The 17729-nt window shown below is 53.8% G+C and overlaps 5 protein-coding genes across 5 annotated transcripts; 3 read left to right on the top strand and 2 right to left on the bottom strand.

The window, feature by feature from the left end:
- The first annotated feature begins 36 nt into the window (after nt 1-36).
- K489DRAFT_191908 (amidase signature enzyme) lies at nt 37-2820 on the top strand. The gene is made up of 5 exons (XM_033599535.1): nt 37-509; nt 558-1882; nt 1937-2113; nt 2162-2379; nt 2443-2820. The coding sequence occupies exons 1-5, from the start codon at nt 279-281 to the stop codon at nt 2703-2705; spliced, it is 2214 nt and encodes a 737-aa protein (XP_033460338.1). The 5' UTR covers nt 37-278; the 3' UTR covers nt 2706-2820.
- A 2061-nt stretch (nt 2821-4881) lies between these two features.
- On the top strand, nt 4882-6847 carry K489DRAFT_318399 (MFS general substrate transporter; the record flags this gene model as incomplete). The annotated part of the gene is made up of 4 exons (XM_033601317.1): nt 4882-5116; nt 5295-5734; nt 5795-5986; nt 6119-6847. The coding sequence occupies 4 exons, from the start codon at nt 4882-4884 to the stop codon at nt 6845-6847; spliced, it is 1596 nt and encodes a 531-aa protein (XP_033460339.1).
- A 138-nt stretch (nt 6848-6985) lies between these two features.
- K489DRAFT_409179 (uncharacterized protein) lies at nt 6986-8647 on the bottom strand (the record flags this gene model as incomplete). Its single annotated transcript, XM_033607552.1, has 2 exons — nt 6986-8398; nt 8468-8647. 2 exons carry the CDS (start codon nt 8645-8647, stop codon nt 6986-6988), a joined length of 1593 nt encoding a protein of 530 aa, XP_033460340.1.
- Nucleotides 8648-9165: 518 nt separating this feature from the next.
- Nucleotides 9166-11691, top strand: K489DRAFT_318357 (glycoside hydrolase family 92 protein; the record flags this gene model as incomplete). Its single annotated transcript, XM_033601311.1, has 2 exons — nt 9166-9357; nt 9418-11691. 2 exons carry the CDS (start codon nt 9166-9168, stop codon nt 11689-11691), a joined length of 2466 nt encoding a protein of 821 aa, XP_033460341.1.
- A 226-nt stretch (nt 11692-11917) lies between these two features.
- K489DRAFT_192107 (RhoGAP-domain-containing protein) lies at nt 11918-16480 on the bottom strand. Its single transcript, XM_033599536.1, has 4 exons — nt 16247-16480; nt 16149-16179; nt 15519-16034; nt 11918-15452 (listed from the first exon to the last, which is right to left on the bottom strand). Exons 1-4 carry the CDS (start codon nt 16352-16354, stop codon nt 12145-12147), a joined length of 3963 nt encoding a protein of 1320 aa, XP_033460342.1. The 5' UTR covers nt 16355-16480; the 3' UTR covers nt 11918-12144.
- Between the last annotated feature and the right edge of the window lie 1249 nt (nt 16481-17729).

Consider the following 17729-nt stretch of genomic DNA (forward strand, 5'->3'; position numbering starts at 1 on the left):
TCTTTACTTTGAGTGACTTCAAAGCTTCCTTTGACCCATCTCCGTCGCTTTCACCTGTCGAGACCACTCGTAGCAGAGACATGCGGCCTCGATGAGGCGCTTCCATGGTCAGACATGTAATCTCGTGCTACCACGGTAAGGCGTACGGCATAGCCACTGTACTGAGCGGTCAGCCTGGCGGATGAGCCAACATCGTGCCACCTTTCATTTCCGTGAGACTCATCGCTTATACTCGGTCATCCCGAGCTCGATGGCTAACCTGAACAAAATTTTCGAAGATGCCTGCGCTTCAGCTGGTGCGAAATTGGTTTCCGCGCTCGTCACTGAGCAAGAGCAATTTCGATAGGCATGCCGCGCGACATCTTTCACAGAGCTCGGCACAGAGCAAGCACGCTCTCAACGATCCAGCTATCAGCACGTCAACAACTCCTGCCCCACAGATCCCAGATAATTATGTGTGGCCAAGTTCAAAGAAGGATGCGCAGTACTACAAGAGACCTCGGTGTGAGGTTGGTGAACTCATAGATAGCTTGCTTCCGCACGACTGACGTCTTCAGGCCTTGATTGAAGATTTGGGCGTTGATTCGTCGACTGAATTGCCTATCCGTGTGCTCGTGGTGCCCGCATCTGCGCTGCGCTCACTGCAGTCGACAATTGAGAACTTCTTCAAGATTGACGACGTCGTCTCTCCCGCGTTTCTTCGGGATGCTTCCATCATCGTTCCATTCGATACTCATACAGCCGATCACGAGATTGAATGCAACTTCCCCGATGAATCTTGGCGGCCACAGCAAATATTTCGCTCAGCATTCATCTCAGAAGTTCCTCCCGGGCCATACTTCCTGGTCGGCAAGAGACTGCATCAAGCATGGAGGTTGTTTCCCGACCATCTAGACTCATTCGTCTGCGGTGTTGTACCAAACGACACCAGTCCTGGAGACACGGAATCACAGATGTTTGATACGCTATGCTTGAGCCTTGGGGTCTTCAAGGCTATCGCTGTCCCTAGCAGACTATTCTACCCCAAAACTGCTGACAAGCCGCTCAATGGCCTTCGGATCACTGTGAAAGACAATATCAAGGTCCGTAATGTCCAGACTACACAAACAAATCGAGCCTGGTGTCAATGGAAGAAAGTGGAGGCGGAAAACGCATACTTCGTCCAGCATTTGGTCGAACTAGGCGCTATCGTGATTGGCAAGACAAAGATGTGCTCATTCGCATCATCCGAGGAAGCTACCGATGGCTGGATAGATTTCCATGCTCCATTCAATCCGAGAGCCGATGGTTATCAAAGCTCCTCTGGAAGTACGACCGGCGGTGCGACCTCGTTAGCGGGTTATGATTGGGTAGATTTCTCGCTAGGTACTGACACCACAGGGAGTATTCGATGGCCAGCCGCATGGAACGGAGTCTTTGGCTTGAGATTGACTCATGATCCCCTGAAGATGGCCGGCATTTATCCCGCTTGTCATCCATTTGACGCAATCGGATTCTTGGGTCGAAGTCTTCGAAGTTTGCAGGAAGTCGCAGAGGCAAGTCTTGGTGCAAAGAACCATGCCGTCACCATTCCAAGGAGGATTCTAGTTTCGACCGACTTCCATCCTTATGGCGATCAATCGTACCAGGCCATGATACAAGAATTTATATCCGTGCTTGAGAAATCTTTGGACATCAAGAGCACACCCATCAGCATCGCAGATCTATGGGCATCGTGTCCACCAGAGCAGGCCGACAGCAAGTCATTGAAGGACTATATCAAAGACACTGCATTCAAGCTGTTCTATTTTGATGGATTTCGTGAGTTCGCCGACTTCAGGGAGGGCTACCAAGCGCAATTTAAGAAAATGCCATATGTCGGCCCGTACATGAGATGGAAATGGTAAGTCGCATGAAAAAGGTGAGAGAGACATTAGCTGAGATAGGTGATATGCAGGGAACAAGGGAAGAATATTTCCCGAGAAGATTATGACCAAGCTCTGGATGAACTCAAAGTGTATCAAACCTGGTTTCAGGCGAATGTGATGCGCAGTGCTGCCGCGAGTCCACCAGATACGATCATCATCCTTCCGTGCGGACCCACGGAGCCAAAGTATCGTGATGATCCCAACAAGTGAGACCTTCCGAGAGACGCACCCGCAGAGAAGCTGACCCCCTATAGGCCACCAGCGTCAGTGGCTGCTTGGAGCCTAAACTACGTAGCGTCAATGATTGGATTGCCGCAGCTCGTCCTGCCATGTGAGTCAAGGACACGTCATAGTGTACAAATCTGCAAGCCTGACATAGCGGAATGTACAGTTGGACAGCTCCCATATGAATCGCGAGTGAGTGGCCGTAGAGAACATCTGCCGGTGGTAGGAACGATCATAGGCCCGAGAGGTAGGGATTGTATCAACGGCACCCACATTTTCTTACAGTCCAGCAGCTGATAACTACCCATAGGCAGCGATCTACACTTGATCAAGCTCGCAACTGAGGCGTTCGATCGTGCAGGCTGGCCTACTCAGGTCGAGACAGGTCCGTACGCCTTTCCATTAGGCGAGAACATACGCAACGTCAAGGATCTACTGCCCTCGGCGGCAAGTTGCGAGAGTTTCGCCGACTCCGTGATGCAGAGTGAGCCCGCTTGCCGTCATCTGACGAGAGGCGTCTCCGAGTCCCCACCTCGTGAAGCATCGGTGACGAACTGGATGTTAGCCGTGTAGAACTCCCCTTGCATCTACCGTTGAGGAGCGTAAGCCCTCCGGTTCAATTCGCCCCTCTCCTGACAGAGTATACGCCATCTGTCTCATTGTCAACGGTTCTTGGTGGAAATTTCATTTTTCTCGGTCGATCGGCGTATTCTGTACGATCTGATCGCATTTTTGGGCGGGCGGCCTTCTGCTAACTTTTGCATCTCACGTCGGAATACAGCAGTCGTGATAAAGATGAACGATGACCACGAAGGTTGTGAATATTGAGCACTTGACAATTCACATCATTCTCAGGCGCATTAACTCGCTTTCTTGGTCCTCACTCACAACAAATACCTCTCGAACTTTCTGTATTCCGAGTTCAAATCGCCACTGGCGAATGTATACAACTCTGAAATGATGTATGGAAATGACGGTCTTCCCCCGCTTTGATTCATGGGTATTTTCGCTTGCCCACCTGGGCAATTGCATGGTTTAGGGTTTTCTGAATGCCCAACTTTCGTAAGCTTTGTTGTGCCACGTGCGGAAGGGGTCCGATACCAAGCATATCCGGATCTGCTTGGCATTATCTCGCTCGCTGCTCAAGTGGAATGGGAAGAGACGATCTACTCTAAATTTGCGAAATCATCAGCAGCAGTGGGCGAATCATCCTCTCGAGTCTTACTCAAGATGTGGGCCGAGCCAGTCGGGAACGGGGAATGCTTCAGCTCGAGACCACTCCACCATGTGGTTAGGTTTCATACAATCGCCGAATGTGACCATAGTGCGCCGGTTGGAGCAGAATTACCGTTTGCCGAGCAAGCAACTCGACAAGATTCACATTCGCGGTTCACGAGAGGCACCAATGCAAGATTCGCTTCACAGTAAATAGGATGAATATTGATTGGCATTCTGCATACGCTGCGCCATCCCCGCCCTCTGAGGGTCCAGTGGCGTACGCTACGTGCCCGAGGGATTCTTCAATTTTTCGCACCGTTGGCAGTCATCTCCGCCTAACAAATCCCTTGCAGCCTGCGATTGCTGTTTCTGAGTGACTGTCGATGGAAAAACATATACGGAGACTTTCCTTCTCGAAACACACAGTGAGAGCTATTTAACATGAGAGTCTTGCGAAGTTTGCCACAGCCAACATGCACAACAGTGGAGGAACAAGAGACCTGACCAGAAATAAGCACTAAAAGCCAAGAGGCGGGGACGGACCTCCAGGGCTGCTCTCGAAATCTAGGCTTCGGCAGCTTGATTAACCTCCGGGCAGCATTTGAGCTTTGATACTCCATGTTCTCTGCAAAGACTCAACATCATGACAGGATCTGGAGCACAAGGACTTACATACACACTTCAAGACGTAACGTTGACCGTCAATGGTGGAACCAATGATGTCGAGTGATGAAGATGGTAAACCCTCCGTCGTTCCGGGCAGAGACAATCAGCACGATTTAGCCTTTTCTGACTTCGGCTGATCGTGCGTTGGGTGCGTTAGTGCGGTCTATCCGCACAGCCGGATCAACGGCTGCCACGAAGGACCGGCGATAGGAGTGGAGAGACAAGGAGACCCTCGCTGTCCCTCCGCCGATCTTGAAATGTCGCAAAATCGTCTTTCTGGATGATGCGATCAACGGTTGCGGCGGCGACGCCATGCGAAAAGCTACCAGCAAATCAGCGCGAGCGAAATGTGATGCAAGCTCTCTTCTGTCTTCGCAGTGGGAAAAAGAAGTTTCCTCGTTGTTGGTATCGTAACAATCTGTGGACAGTTTGAACGTTGAAGGATCAAGCTCTTTTTAGCGGTCCTTCCGAGTTATTTCCTTCCGACCTGCTGTGCTGCGCCGCCATTCTACAGTTCTGGACTGCATTGGCCCTCCTGCGTGCGTTACATATCTTCAGAGGTCGCGCGCCCACGTTATTCCATACTTCGACATCTTTCACGGTTTTATTTCCGACTGACGCGCATCCCGCCCGTCGCATCCAAGGGCAGTGCGATAACGTTCGGCGTTGTGCGAGGAACTGTCAACCATTGAGTAACAGACCGTCGTCGCGTTGTACTCGCCACCATCGCGAATAGCCCGCGAGCTGGAATATCACCAATCAGAGGAGCATAGCGCGACAGCGCGAGAGATCTTATCCACGGCTCCAGGTTTTGCGCGCGCAGATACGAATATACCATCCAAGAATGACGACGCAAACCGCGACAATGACAGCGAACGCCGCGTCGCAAAACGACATCCAAGTCGCAGACTCACAGAATCTCTCAGAGAAACCTCAACTTCTCAACCCGAGCGTTACCATAGATTCGGCCTCTTCGGACGTGGAGGATCCTGTCGCGGCTGCACAGCGGCTACGGAGAATCACTAGGAAAGTCGATTGGCATGTTCTGCCATGGCTGTTCGCACTTTGGCTGTTGGCATTCATTGATCGGAGTAACATTGGTAAGAATTCAAAACATTCCTAGGATTTGTGAATTGATCAGGGTCGGGAGACATTTTCGAGACGAAGCGACAAGCAATGAGCTTGTAGACCGCTTCTGTTTTCTTCCTAATTTGTATCCTTACATGTCGCCCGTATCTTTCACAGTAAATTTAAATACTAACGCTTTTCCCACCACAGGAAATGCCAACATCTCCGGTCTCGCAACGGACCTCAAGCTCACAGGAACGCAATACAACACCGCCCTGGCCGTCTTCTATATCCCTTACGTCCTCGTCGATATTCCGTCAAATTGGCTTCTTCGTTATGTCGGCGGTGGCCGCTACATCCCACTGATCGCGCTGAGCTGGGGTGCTGTGGCCGTCGGACTGGGCGGTGTACGAGACTTTGGCACTTTGGTCGTCTGTCGAATGCTGCTTGGCCTCTGCGAGGGTGGCATGTTCGGCGGCTGCATTCTGTATCTGAGCTCTTGGTATCCTCGCCACGGGCTTCTTATGCGTATGGGAATCTTCTACTGTGCGGCGCCTCTCAGCGGAGCCTTTGGAGGTCTTCTGGCAACAGGACTCTCACAAATCCAGACCCCGAACTATGAAGGATGGAGATTCATATTCTTCGTCGAGGTAAGATTCGTCCCGGTGCTGTGGTTTATCGGTATCTCGATACTGACCTTGAGATTTCAGGGAGGAATGACGATTCTTGTGGCAGCGGTGGCGTTTTTCTTCCTACCGGATGAGCCACGCACTGCAAAATTCTTGACTACCGAAGAGCGAGAGAGCCTTGTCTCATCGCTTGGCAGAGATCTCTATGGCTCTGAAGCCGTCACCGGTGGAAAGGACGAAATGACCAAGGAGGAGCATTTCAAGTGGGCAGAGGTAAGCAGTGATTTTCCACGCGTCAAACCCAGCTTTACAAGTTCGGGAGCGGTATCACCTTTCGCGCGAGAGCCTCTTTGTTTCATGTATGAAGGAAGAGACACAATCACTGACTATTGTTTCTCTTTCCAGGTCCGACCTGCCCTCATCAACGTCAACACTCTACTCATGAGCTTGAATTTCTTCCTCATCCTGATTCCAATCTACTCCTTCTCCCTCTTCCTCCCCAGCATCATCAAAGGGCTTGTCAGCAAGGACACACCGATCACCACAACCCAGCTCCTAACCGTGCCTCCCAACGCCCTCGCCTTCCTGACCGTCCTCCTCGTCTCCTATCTCAGCGACCGCTACGCGCGCCGGGGGATTTTCCTCCTCATCGCCTTCACCTGCGCCGGAATCGGCTACATCCTTCTCCTCGCCCTGCCTCCCACCGGCGGCGCCGTCGGACCTCGGTACTTCGCGACCTTCCTCATCGCCGCCGGTGCCATCCCATGCAGTCCTCTCGTGCTGGCGTGGCTGAGCAACAACCTCGCCCCGGCCACCACCCGCGCAACGGGTCTAGGCTTCCAAGTCGCAGTGGGAAACTGCGGCGCGTTCGTCGCGACGTTTGCGTATTTCATGCAGGACGCTCCGAGATTTCTGACTGGCCATGGGATTTGCCTGGGCGCGATTGTCTTGGCGATGATCGTCACCGCGGGGAATATGTGGTGGATCAAGCGGGAGAATATGGCCCGGGAGGAAGGCCGGAGGGCGTTGCCGGGGGTGGTGGCGGTTGTGGGTGCGGATGCGGATGCGGTGGAGGAGGAGAAGAGGATCAGAGAACTGGGTCATCAACATCCTAGATTCAGATTTACGATGTGAGATGCTTGAAACCGCGAGCATCTGTCTCGATCGGATTTGGCTGCGATCTGATACGTACTGTGTCTCATGATGGAAATGATGATGGATATGTTCAGAGAGTGCCCGAACGCTGTATCGGGGTATCAAAAAGGGCGTTGATCAAAACGTATCGTCCATGCCTTGCGCTCGTTTCACCAAACTCGGACTCGCCTCCTCCTCGGTCAGAAAATCATTGTCATCGTCGTAGTCATCCAGCACCAGCCTTCCGTATCGTCCCGTCAATTCACGACCCTCATCAGCGCCGAGAACACTGCTCCCACCTTCGATTTCGTCCGTGGCATCGGCACCCGCCGTCATCAACAAATCATCAACAATTCGTCGACTCGCTTCCCGCGCGGGCGTCTGCAGAAGCCGGGACTGCGGGACGTGGAATTGCATGGTTTTGGGCGGACTCATGTCGAATTGAGACGTGGTTGTATCATCGCCGAGATAACGCTCGTCTTCGAAATCGATGTCGTCATCGTCGTGCTGAAATGCGCCTGTACGGTTACGAGGTGTCGCATGCACAGAGCCACCTTCTCGAGCTGTCAGGTCGCCCTCGGCTGTGAGGTCGTCAAACGAAGCGTCATCTTCGTCGTTGTCGCCATAGCCGGCTGCTCCGGCATCCGCGCTAGAGAAAATGCTGCCACGCCGAATCGCGCTGGCTTTGGTCGCGGCGTATGTCTTGTCCTGGGGCGAGAAAAGCCTTCGGCCAGTCGACGTGGTCGGTGCGACGAGTCCGCGTTGATGCGATCTTCCGGCGCCAGGCGTGAGCACGGAGCGACCAGGGGTGCGCTTTGCCGGCGAGAAGAGTTCACTGCGGAGCTGAGGTGCTGCAATTATCGGAGAGGAACCCGGTGAGTCATCCCATGGCTTCCTTGCTGCTGATGAGGCAGTAGGGGTTGCGCGAGTGGCAGTTGTATTCTTGGCGCTATTCTCAGCACGGCGACGTCGTTCGGTGTGTGGTGTAGCTTGCACGCGATAATTCTTGTCCAGCACACGATGCATCAGTGGATCGGTATTTTGCGTACGCGTTGAGACTGGTTGGCCTTGCTTGAATGCCGAGGGCTGATGAGCTGATTCGGGTTCGAATGGCGACGACTGCAGTAAAGTAGATGTCGGAGCATTTCCCCGAGGTGTGCGTGGTTGTGTCGTTTTTGTCTTTCCCGCGCGAGAATTTTGACCAGTATATTTTCGTGGTGAAGGCGAGTGTATATTCCCGCGCATAGCAGTACGCGTGGCGGAGGATCTCGCTTTATTCGTGCTGGACGGCGGTAGGCGAGGTGTTGTATGTACTCCAGTAACTTGTGAAGGAGATTCGATCGTGTACTCCTCATCATCATCGTCCCGTAGCTCTGTGTCGATCTCGATATCATCGTCGTCTATGCTATGCGACGCATCGATCCCGGACTCGGATTGAGTAGGCGTCTGTAGGGATTCGTTCGTTTCCGTCTGAGTGACATCGTCTTCGGCCGGCTCTTCGTAGCCAGACAAAGAGACATTGGCTGAAGCCTCGAAGAATTGTTTCCAGAACTATGCAACCACATGTGTCAGCATCTCTTTGTTACCTGATCGAGATAGTGGTATATTCCAATCCCTCACCTTAGATCCCTCCCAGACGGCATTGCTGTGTTTGGCGTGCTCTTCGACAATGGGTAGAATGCTCGCGGTGACAATGCGATGCGCCTTGCTGAAATTGCTGTCGATCTCCTGCAATGTCAAGGTGATTTGCTGTTCCAATCTCTCCAGCTCTTCAGTCAGAGTCAACGATCTCTGCGCCATGATTGAATCGGCGATAAGCTCGCCGCTGTCGTTTGTCTCTGAGTCGATTGATCACGAAATCTACGCGTGTGAATCAATTTGGACATTGGGAAGACGCGGGGCACAATAACTCGATGTCAGGGAGTCTTGATGCCTGAGGCGCATATCATGAATGACTGGACAGTTCTTGTGTCGGCGCAACGGCGTCGGACCCTACGAGGACCGCACTGTACATGAACTGATGATCAAACACTTAAATATCGTCACGGCTGATCGAAATACCGCTGGGATCACGCAGGCGCGAGTCTTGATAAATGGAACATATCCATGGATTGATTTGATTATTCTGATCATCTCGTCTCCCTGTGTTTGACACTTGCAGCATACGGCTTGAAATCCAGAAGGACGATCATTAGAAACATAGTTCCCGAGGCTCGAGTCCTTGGCAATTGCTGGGACATAGTTTGACGAGAGCCATGAGATGATTTCGGTTCGAGCAACCTTTTCTCTATTGAATACTTTTCAGTATGCCTTTTCGGATGCATCATTTGCTATGCATTCTCGCAGCATTCTCGCAAGCGGCGGCTTCGTATCACGAAGGAGTCGGAGTTCTTCGGTATGTGAATCCGAAAATCGGCACGTTCGGTGTCACACCCAATGGCAATGGCGGCATGATCCCGTCCGTGTCGCCTCCATTTGGAATGACAAGGTGGACACCACAAACACGAGAAGTATGTCCAGGCGGGAAATATGCGTATTACATTCCCCTTGCTAATGCCAATGCCTTATAGAACTTCATAAGTCAATGTCCATACAATGATCTCGATCATTTCATCCATGGCTTCCAAGCTACGCATCAACCAGCCATCTGGATGGGTGAGAGTGGCCAGGTAGTCCTCACGCCGGGCCTCGGAGATATTCGGCCACTCTTCGTAGATCACGCTCATGCTTTCAAGAAGTCCGATGAGATCTCCACTCCCTACGTGTATGAAGTGACCATGGACGCCGAAGCAGTGACATCGGGTTACAATTTGACGGAAAGCATTTACAGTCCTGTTCCAGGTGGTGCCCAACCAGTTCCGGGTGATGTCCGTGAAGGCGCCAACGGTCGAACGCGAAGAGATGAACCCGCAAGGATCTATCAGGAATCGAATCCTCGATTCGAAAACCTCACCATACACACCGCGATGACAGCGACATCTCATGTCGGGCATCTTCGCTTCGACTTTTCTAAGCAAGTCGCCTCCGGATCTACAAAGCATCCATATATCTTCGTTCAAGCAACACGACAGAATTGGACTGGTCATATCAACATCGATCCTACTAGACGCGAGGTCTCGGGTAGCAATACACAGAGACAAGATTACGCTTTGGGTCCTGATCGTGCGCCAGGATTTGCATCGTATTTCGTCTCGAGATTCTCCGAAGCGGTTGTGGCTTACGGCATTACGTATGGTGATTATGTTCAAGATGGAATGTCGGATGGCAGCGGGACACATCTCGGTGCCTATGTCAAATTTGCTGAGACGGCCCATCGAGTAGAAGTACGAACAGCTATCTCCTTCATCAGCATCGAACAGGCCAGGTTAAATCTGGAAATCGAGGCACCCGATTCAAAATCCTTCGACACGGCTGTTGAAGAGCTCAAAAGCGATTGGCTCGAGAAATTGAATCGCGTCACAATTGAGGGTGTGAACGAAACGTCTAGCGAACACGACCCTCGAACGATCTGGTATACAGGTCTCTTCCACGCCCTCCAGTATCCCGCGGACTTCTCCGAGCCGACCACTTCGGAAAAGAACGGTCTGCGGAAATTCTACAGCGGCTACACTGACAGCGTTCATTCCGCCTACGACTCCTACTATCAATCCTGGTCCATCTGGGATACGTTCCGCGCCGAGCATGGTCTACTCACGCTCTTCGCTCCAGAACGAGTCAATAGCATGGTCCGCTCCCTCCTCCTGATCTACGACTGGACCAGCCGCTTGCCAATGTGGGCCAACATTGTCGAGACCAACATAATGATCGGCACGCACGTCGATGCCATCATCGCCAACGCGCTCTCACGAGGTTTCAAGGACTTTGACTTGATTAAAGCATGGCAGGCCGTGAAAAAGAACGCCTACGAGCCTCCACAAAACGACACAAATCTGCTTTATTTCGACCGCGAGGGTTTCACTCCCGCTGAAGCCCGCGCCGGTCTTACATCGTACATGTCGTCTATAGGCTACGTGCCGAACGATAAATGGTCCGAGAGCGCCTCTCGTACCCTGGATTACGCCTATGACGACCACGCCGCGTCCATCGTCGCTACCTGGGCCGAAGACGGCGAGAGCTCGGAGCATCTCCAGCACCGCAGCCAAAGCACATACAAGAACATTTTCAACGCCGGCACGGGCTTTTTCGAAGCGCGGAACTCCAACGGAACATGGGCAGGTCCATCCCAAGGCTGGTGCGAAGGCAACTCCTGGACCTATCTCTTCAACGTGATGCACGACCCAACAGGCCTAGCCACCCTCCTCGGCGGACCCGCGGCCATGAAGCGACAACTCGACGCCTACTTCAACGAGGGCCACAACGACCATACCAACGAGCCCTCCCACCACATCCCATACCTCTACACCGCGATAGGACATCCCGCCTCTACGCAAAGACTGGTCCGGGAAATCGCCCACCAGAACTACAACGCGACGCCCGCGGGCCTCAGCGGGAACGAGGATCTCGGGCAGATGAGCGCATGGTACGTGCTGAGCGCCATGGGGTTCTACCCGCTCGACCCGGCGGGGGACGAGTACATCGTGAGCTCGCCGTTCTTCTCGAAGATGACGATCCGCTTCCCCGCGGGCGCCGCGACGGGGGGGATGGCCCATCGGGGAGCAGGCGACGGCGGAGAACACACTCTCGTGATCTCGGCCCCGGGCGCGGAGAAGAGGGCGTATGTCAGGAGCCTCGAGGTCGATGGCGTGAGGGTCGCGACGCCGAGGTTGAAACACGGCCAGATCGTCACGGCGAGGGAAATCCTCTTCGAGATGGCGGAGACGCCGCAGGATTGGGGTGCATATTAAACGGCAGTGACCGAGCAGACGGACGGCGCGTGAAAGCGGGTAATCTTTAGAAGAGAAAGATGGTGGAAATTCTCCAGTCTGGACGCCTGCGAAAAGGACAGTTCCGGAACGAGACAGATCGACAGCCTCTGAGTCCCCAGTGATGTGTAATTGTATAGGAAGAAATGCCAGTCGCCTCCAACGTCGTCATGCGCTTCAGAACCAGGCGGAAGGGAGGGGAGAAAGCTTCAATCGACGAGAGACACCGATTTGCGGAACAGAAAGGATCGGAACAGAACTAAAATGGGATTCAATCGTTCATCAGAGCTAAAAGAACATCATCAACAACAACGGTGAAGAAGAAGAAGAAATAAGGAGAAAAAAAAGCAAACAAGAAACCACCAAATCGCTCTCGCCCCCCAATACAGCCCAATTTCGTTCAATCTCAAATACAAAACCCATTCTACATCGGACTTATTCATCCGCAAAGACCCGTCCCTGCCACTCCACCATCCTCATGATGGCCTGGCGCTGCGCTGCCATATCGGTCATTTCGCGCTCGATGCTCCTCGGGCGCATGATGGTCGGGGCGAAGACGACGGCGAGGTTCAGCGCCGTCATCAGGTTCGTCGAGTCGTGGCGTTGGACGGTGGCGAGATGTTGCAGGAGGAGCGCGAGGACTTGGCGGTGGGCGGAGGGCAGGGCTTGGACGGCGGCGCGCAGGGCGGAGATGCTGGCGGCGTTGGGGTCGAAGGTGCTCTCGGCTTCGGAGGAGGCGGAGGAGTCGCTCGAGGTGGTGGAGGCGGCGTCGGAGGATTCCTTTGTGAGGGCGGCGGAGGGGGTCGTGGTTGTGGAGGAGGAGGATGGGGGCGGAGCGGTGGAGGCCGGGATCTGGGCGGCTTCGAGGAGGCGGTCGTAGACGTCGTAGGTGATTAGCGGGGTGGGGAGTTTGCGGAAATATTGTTTCAGGGCAGAAGTGACGGAGTGGATGTCCGTGTCGGGGTCGGAGAGCAGTGGGGCACATGCGAGGTAGTCCCGCTCGAAGGCCTGTTGGATCTGTTTGACTTGGCCGGCGCCGCCCGATTTTCGGTAGATGCCTTCGACTTCTAGACCGCGGGCTTCGACTTGGGCGATGCAAATGCTGACGAGATGGGGAATGGGTCGGCCTTCGAAGGCGCACCGCGCAGAGAGTTCGCTACCAAAGAGGACTTTGCCGTCGGCGGCCGAGACGGGAGTAGATGGACCGTTGGATGTGGCATTCAGGGCGAGATTGGTGCCACTGTTGTTCTTGAGATGGCCCAGGCCAGTTCCCGATCGCGCTAAACCACCAGGACCAGCATTGCCATTTTTCCCTCCAAAGAATCCGAATCCAGCCTTGCCGTCATCGGAAGCATTAGCCTGTTTGTTTGCGCTGGCATTTCCGTTACTGCCGTTGAGGGTAGTTCCGACACCCCCTGGGCCGAATTCGGTGGGACCACCGGTCTGTTGCGTGGCACCATAAGGCAGACCGATGGAATATTGCTGACCATTGACGGACGTGGTTGTTGTTGGCTTGTCACCCACGAAAGCTCCTTTGATACCCTTGGTCACGTTCTTGGCCATCTTCTCTCCACCACGTCGCCAGTTAAATTTCTTCGGCGCTGCGGCTTTCCGGATGTTGACCACTTGTGGAACGGTCAGAACCGTGGCTGCTTCAATTTCACCGTCGTACTGCGGCATGGAATCCGTGTGTGCCAGGCTTATGTTGCGAGTGTCGGATGAAGCATCGGATTTCGCTCCTGCAGGATAAATACCCAGCCCACTGGTGGTTGTGCTTGTTGGCGTGCCAATAGTCGCGCTGCGATTGTCCTGGTAGACGCCCTGGATATTCCGCAGCAACTCGTTGTTGTGTTGAACCAGTTGCGTATTCTTGCTTGACAAACTCTCGTACTCCTGGAAACCCTTGTCCTTCATTTGGATGAGGCTACCAATTTCCTCGGTCAACTCATTCCGTTTGTGCATCAGATCCTCAATCTGCCCAGACATGGTGTCTTTAAGTTTCTGCAGCGACTCTGCAAAATCTTTCAAGATGTTTGTCTTGAGCGAACCCAAGTCGAGCGGTTGCCGGCTGTCTTTGGCCTTGTTGAGATGGTTTGTCATGACTTCCAATTCCCGGACGACCATCTCCCTTTGCGTGTCCAGGATGGCCATCGTGGAGCGCTTTTCGCGGAGTTCCGTGTTGACCGCTTTGATGTCGCTGGACCCATTCAATTTCTCCTCCAACGCCATCTTCTCCGCTTCGAGACTGGCAATGTGGGTCTGCGCGCGACGCAAAGATGCGCGCAAAGAATCGACGGCGTCTACGCCAGTCGATGGCGATGTGATGGTGGGTGTAGCGACAGAATTAGGGGAGCTGATGTCAACGGACGAGTTCAGCGGCGAACCCTTGTTCGCATAGCTGACCGAACGCTCGCTGAAGCTGCGGCCATGCTTGACAGCATTCGACACCCTTCGTAAAACGGATTGTGGTTTCTCCTCGCCGCTCTCTCTCTTTTCACCACGCATGATGCGACCCATTTCGTCTTCCATTGAAAAGCCTCCGTCAAATTTGAGGAACGCAGGACCCAGCAGCGACGGTGACAGTGGACCTTCCAATGACGCCCTCGGGTCCTCGCTCTGCATTGTGCTGATTGATGCATTGTTGCGGTGCATTTGGATTGCTGGAGGCGCTGGCGGCGCTGGCGGCGCTCGAGGGGCGGTGAAATTATCGTGCGAAGTTGGCTTATTCGGACCCGAAGCTGTCGGGCGCGATGCGGATCGCGGTGGAGGGGGGATAACATCATTTCCGTCTCGGGTTGGCGGTGCTTCTGAACCAGGCGTCTGTGCAATGACACTTTGCGCGTCCACAAAGGATGACATGCCCGATGAGACAGATGTCGGCGCATGATTGTGAGGGGGCGGTGTTTGTATTTGAAACGACGAAAGATCCAATGTGGCCGACTCCGTCGATCGCGAAGTTCCCGCCGCAGTGGCAGACGCAGCCGCGGCCGCTGTGGCGAGGGAATCACCGCGCTGAGGTAACCCATGGTCCGCATTCCTCGAACTCGACACAGGATGCGGAAGCTCTCTTCGCTTCGGGTCATCAAAGGGATTGGGACTGGATTCGGTCGAGGCCAGAGACAAGGGAGAGCCGGACGGCTTGCCATCCCTGCCCACCGGTCCCGCCGGTGAATTGGCGCCCATCCTAGGAGTGGCTCGTAATTCCCCGCCACGAGCAGTTGAAGTGTCACTTACTTTGGAATCTTCTTTGCTGTGTGAATACGGTTTGAGATCCGGGCGCTGTGTTGTCTTCTTCTCTTGCTGTCGCGTGATGTCTGGCGACGCTACCACAGGCACCGTGGACGATGATCCACCTGCGGAGATATCCCGTTTTCGTGAACGATTCTTGTCTTGCGACAAGATGTGTTCGCCTGGCTTGGTCAAGTGTTCGCGGTCACTCAACGAACCATCTTCAGTATCTGCTCGAGAGGCACCGCGCGCTGGGAGATTGGCGTAAGGTCGACTCGTGTCGGGAAAGTACTCTTTCGGCGCTTGATTTTCTTTGGGAATGGAAGGTGATGGTTCCGCAGAGGATGCAGATGGGAGCTGCTTTCGTGGTATGGGCGGCAGGTTTCTGGGCGGCGCGGTATACGGAGTCGGATCGAGGACCATCGGCAGGAAGCCTTCTATCTCATCATCGAGGTCGATTGTGTTGCTAGATGCTTTTGGATCGTTATATGTACTAGAGGGTAAAGTGGGGCCACCTGCGCAAATATGATTGGGTCAGTTGGACATCGCAGATTACGGTTGCTTTCCATCGTTCAGCCTACCTCGAGGCACCTCTTCCGCCAAAGGTGAGCGATCTCGTTGATATTTCTGTGCTGACTCCCGCGGTGACCGATGTTGTGGTGTGCTCGAGTCGGAAGTGAAGTCGGTGGCATTTTCAACCTCGAATGGAATGTCCAAGGAACTGCCCACCCCAGGTGGAAGTGATGGCAATGCCTTTTCCTTCGAGGACGATGTTTTGGAGCCTTTCGGACGTTTCCGCCGCCGTGCTGTTAACGCACTATGACAATTCATACACACGACACCCTGAGAAGTGCGCGCATACTTCCCGTCGTCGATGACAGCTTTGCAATTCCGACATTGGAAGCACCCGACACAGAATGCCTGATCGCCGGTGAGGATGACGAGGTTTTCGACCTTTGCGCCGCAGTTGGCGCAGTTGTAGGTACAATCGTTACAGAGGAGGGATCCGTCACCGAGCAGGAGGAGACTGGCATTGGAGTCGAGGAGTGTGCGACAACCGCTACACCTGAAGCAATCGATGTGCCACCGTAGTCCAGCTGTGTTTGTGAATTATACTGTTGTCAGCCATTTGCTACGATCAGGCCCATCGCGAGTGGGAATGCACAATTGACTGGGAGGCGCGAATTTCCGTATATGCAGATGCAACTCACCTAGCTCAAAAGCCTTGCCTTCCTCCAGAATCTGTGGATCACACCAACATCAGCATTGTGGGTATTCCTCTCGGCCATGCTCGTCATGAAATCCGCACCTGTCCACATCCTTTGCATGGGTATACCGCGTCATCGGCGTCCATTGGCGATTCGGGGTAGTCACCAGGAGAGGCCGTGGCGGCGGCGACGGCGGCAGCGGTAGCCATCGTGAGGGTGTAAGATATTTGCGCAAGCCCAAAGTGCGATCAATTAGGAAGACCGCATGCGAGGGCGACGAGGGAGCAGTGATGTGCTCGAGGGCAGCGAAGGTGTCGCTGTGAAGGACGGTCTGAGACGAGGATTCGTTCGACTGTGGCCCGCGTGGGCGATCGTTGACGGCAGCGTCTCCGAAGGAAGGACCACTCCAGAAAGTGGAAGGTGAGTGGTAGTGTAGATGTGATCAAGGTGAAAGATGTCCGAATGGCTGATTTGCGCTGCAGTGCCGGTTCAACGGATCAGGGACTGTCCAGCGCGCAAGACCCAAGGGACATGTTTCGGCTGTCGGAGAGATTCAGGTTAGGAGCGGAGGTTTTGTTCGATATTGGGCCGCAGAAGAATGACGAAGGGAGAGGGAAAGATCAACAGACGAAGACGACGTACTGGAGCAGATAGAGCAGCAGCAGCAACGAAGCAGATCTGGGAGTTTGGTTGGTCGGAGGAGGAGAAGACGGAGGACGGTAGCGGTGCCGATCGCCAGTCAGCACGAGGGGACGGACTGTAGTGAGTAGTCGTGTGCTACCTAGTACTGTGCAATTAGGTGACAGGGCAGGTTAAAGGCGCAGTGATGATGTTGCGCGGTGGTCAGTCTGCAATGATGTGGGTATATGTGTGTGTCTCTCTCTCATCGGTGCAGGGTGATGGATGATATGGGCTGAGGCGGTTCAATGTCTGCCCAGGCTTCGTGATCGTGGATTCGAGGTGGTGGTGGTGGTGATACGGTACTGTGTGGAGGAGTGTGCGCTGGGGGTGTGTGCGTGTGTGGGTGTGTGCGGGTGTGCGTGAGGCGATGGGATTGTGCAGTTCTGATTGGATGAGACTGTACTAGGCCTTGCTGATGATAAAGCAATTCTAGTACAAAAACCACCATGCCGCACATAACAACTACAGTACAAGGCAGCATATATCAATTGCAGCACAATGCAGCATGTAACGACCATCTACTACAGTATCCAGGTCTGTTCAGCACAGTCCCGATGAATCCCTCTCCAGAAGACATCACCATGTAAATGCTGCTCGTGAATCGCCCATAGTGTCAGAGCAGGAACCTGGCTGAGCCGTGACCATGTCTGAGGCCCAATTTCCATTCCTAAAATACCTCCCACACACTGTGCACATATTCTGTAACATGGGAAATCCTACAAAATGCAGCCAAGCGGCGCACATGTCCACTTCCCACTTCACGCATTACATACGCGCCCGCCCTGGAAACGAAACGAGATGTGAAAGGGACGACGAGACTCGGCTCGATCCGCTCCGATTTCTCCGCAAAATCCAGGGTATATCGCAATCACCACTTGAACCCATTGGAGCATAGTCGTCGAG

This window comes from Dissoconium aciculare (genome assembly GCF_010015565.1).
Source record: "Dissoconium aciculare CBS 342.82 unplaced genomic scaffold K489scaffold_5, whole genome shotgun sequence".
Lineage (NCBI taxonomy): Eukaryota > Fungi > Ascomycota > Dothideomycetes > Mycosphaerellales > Dissoconiaceae > Dissoconium > Dissoconium aciculare.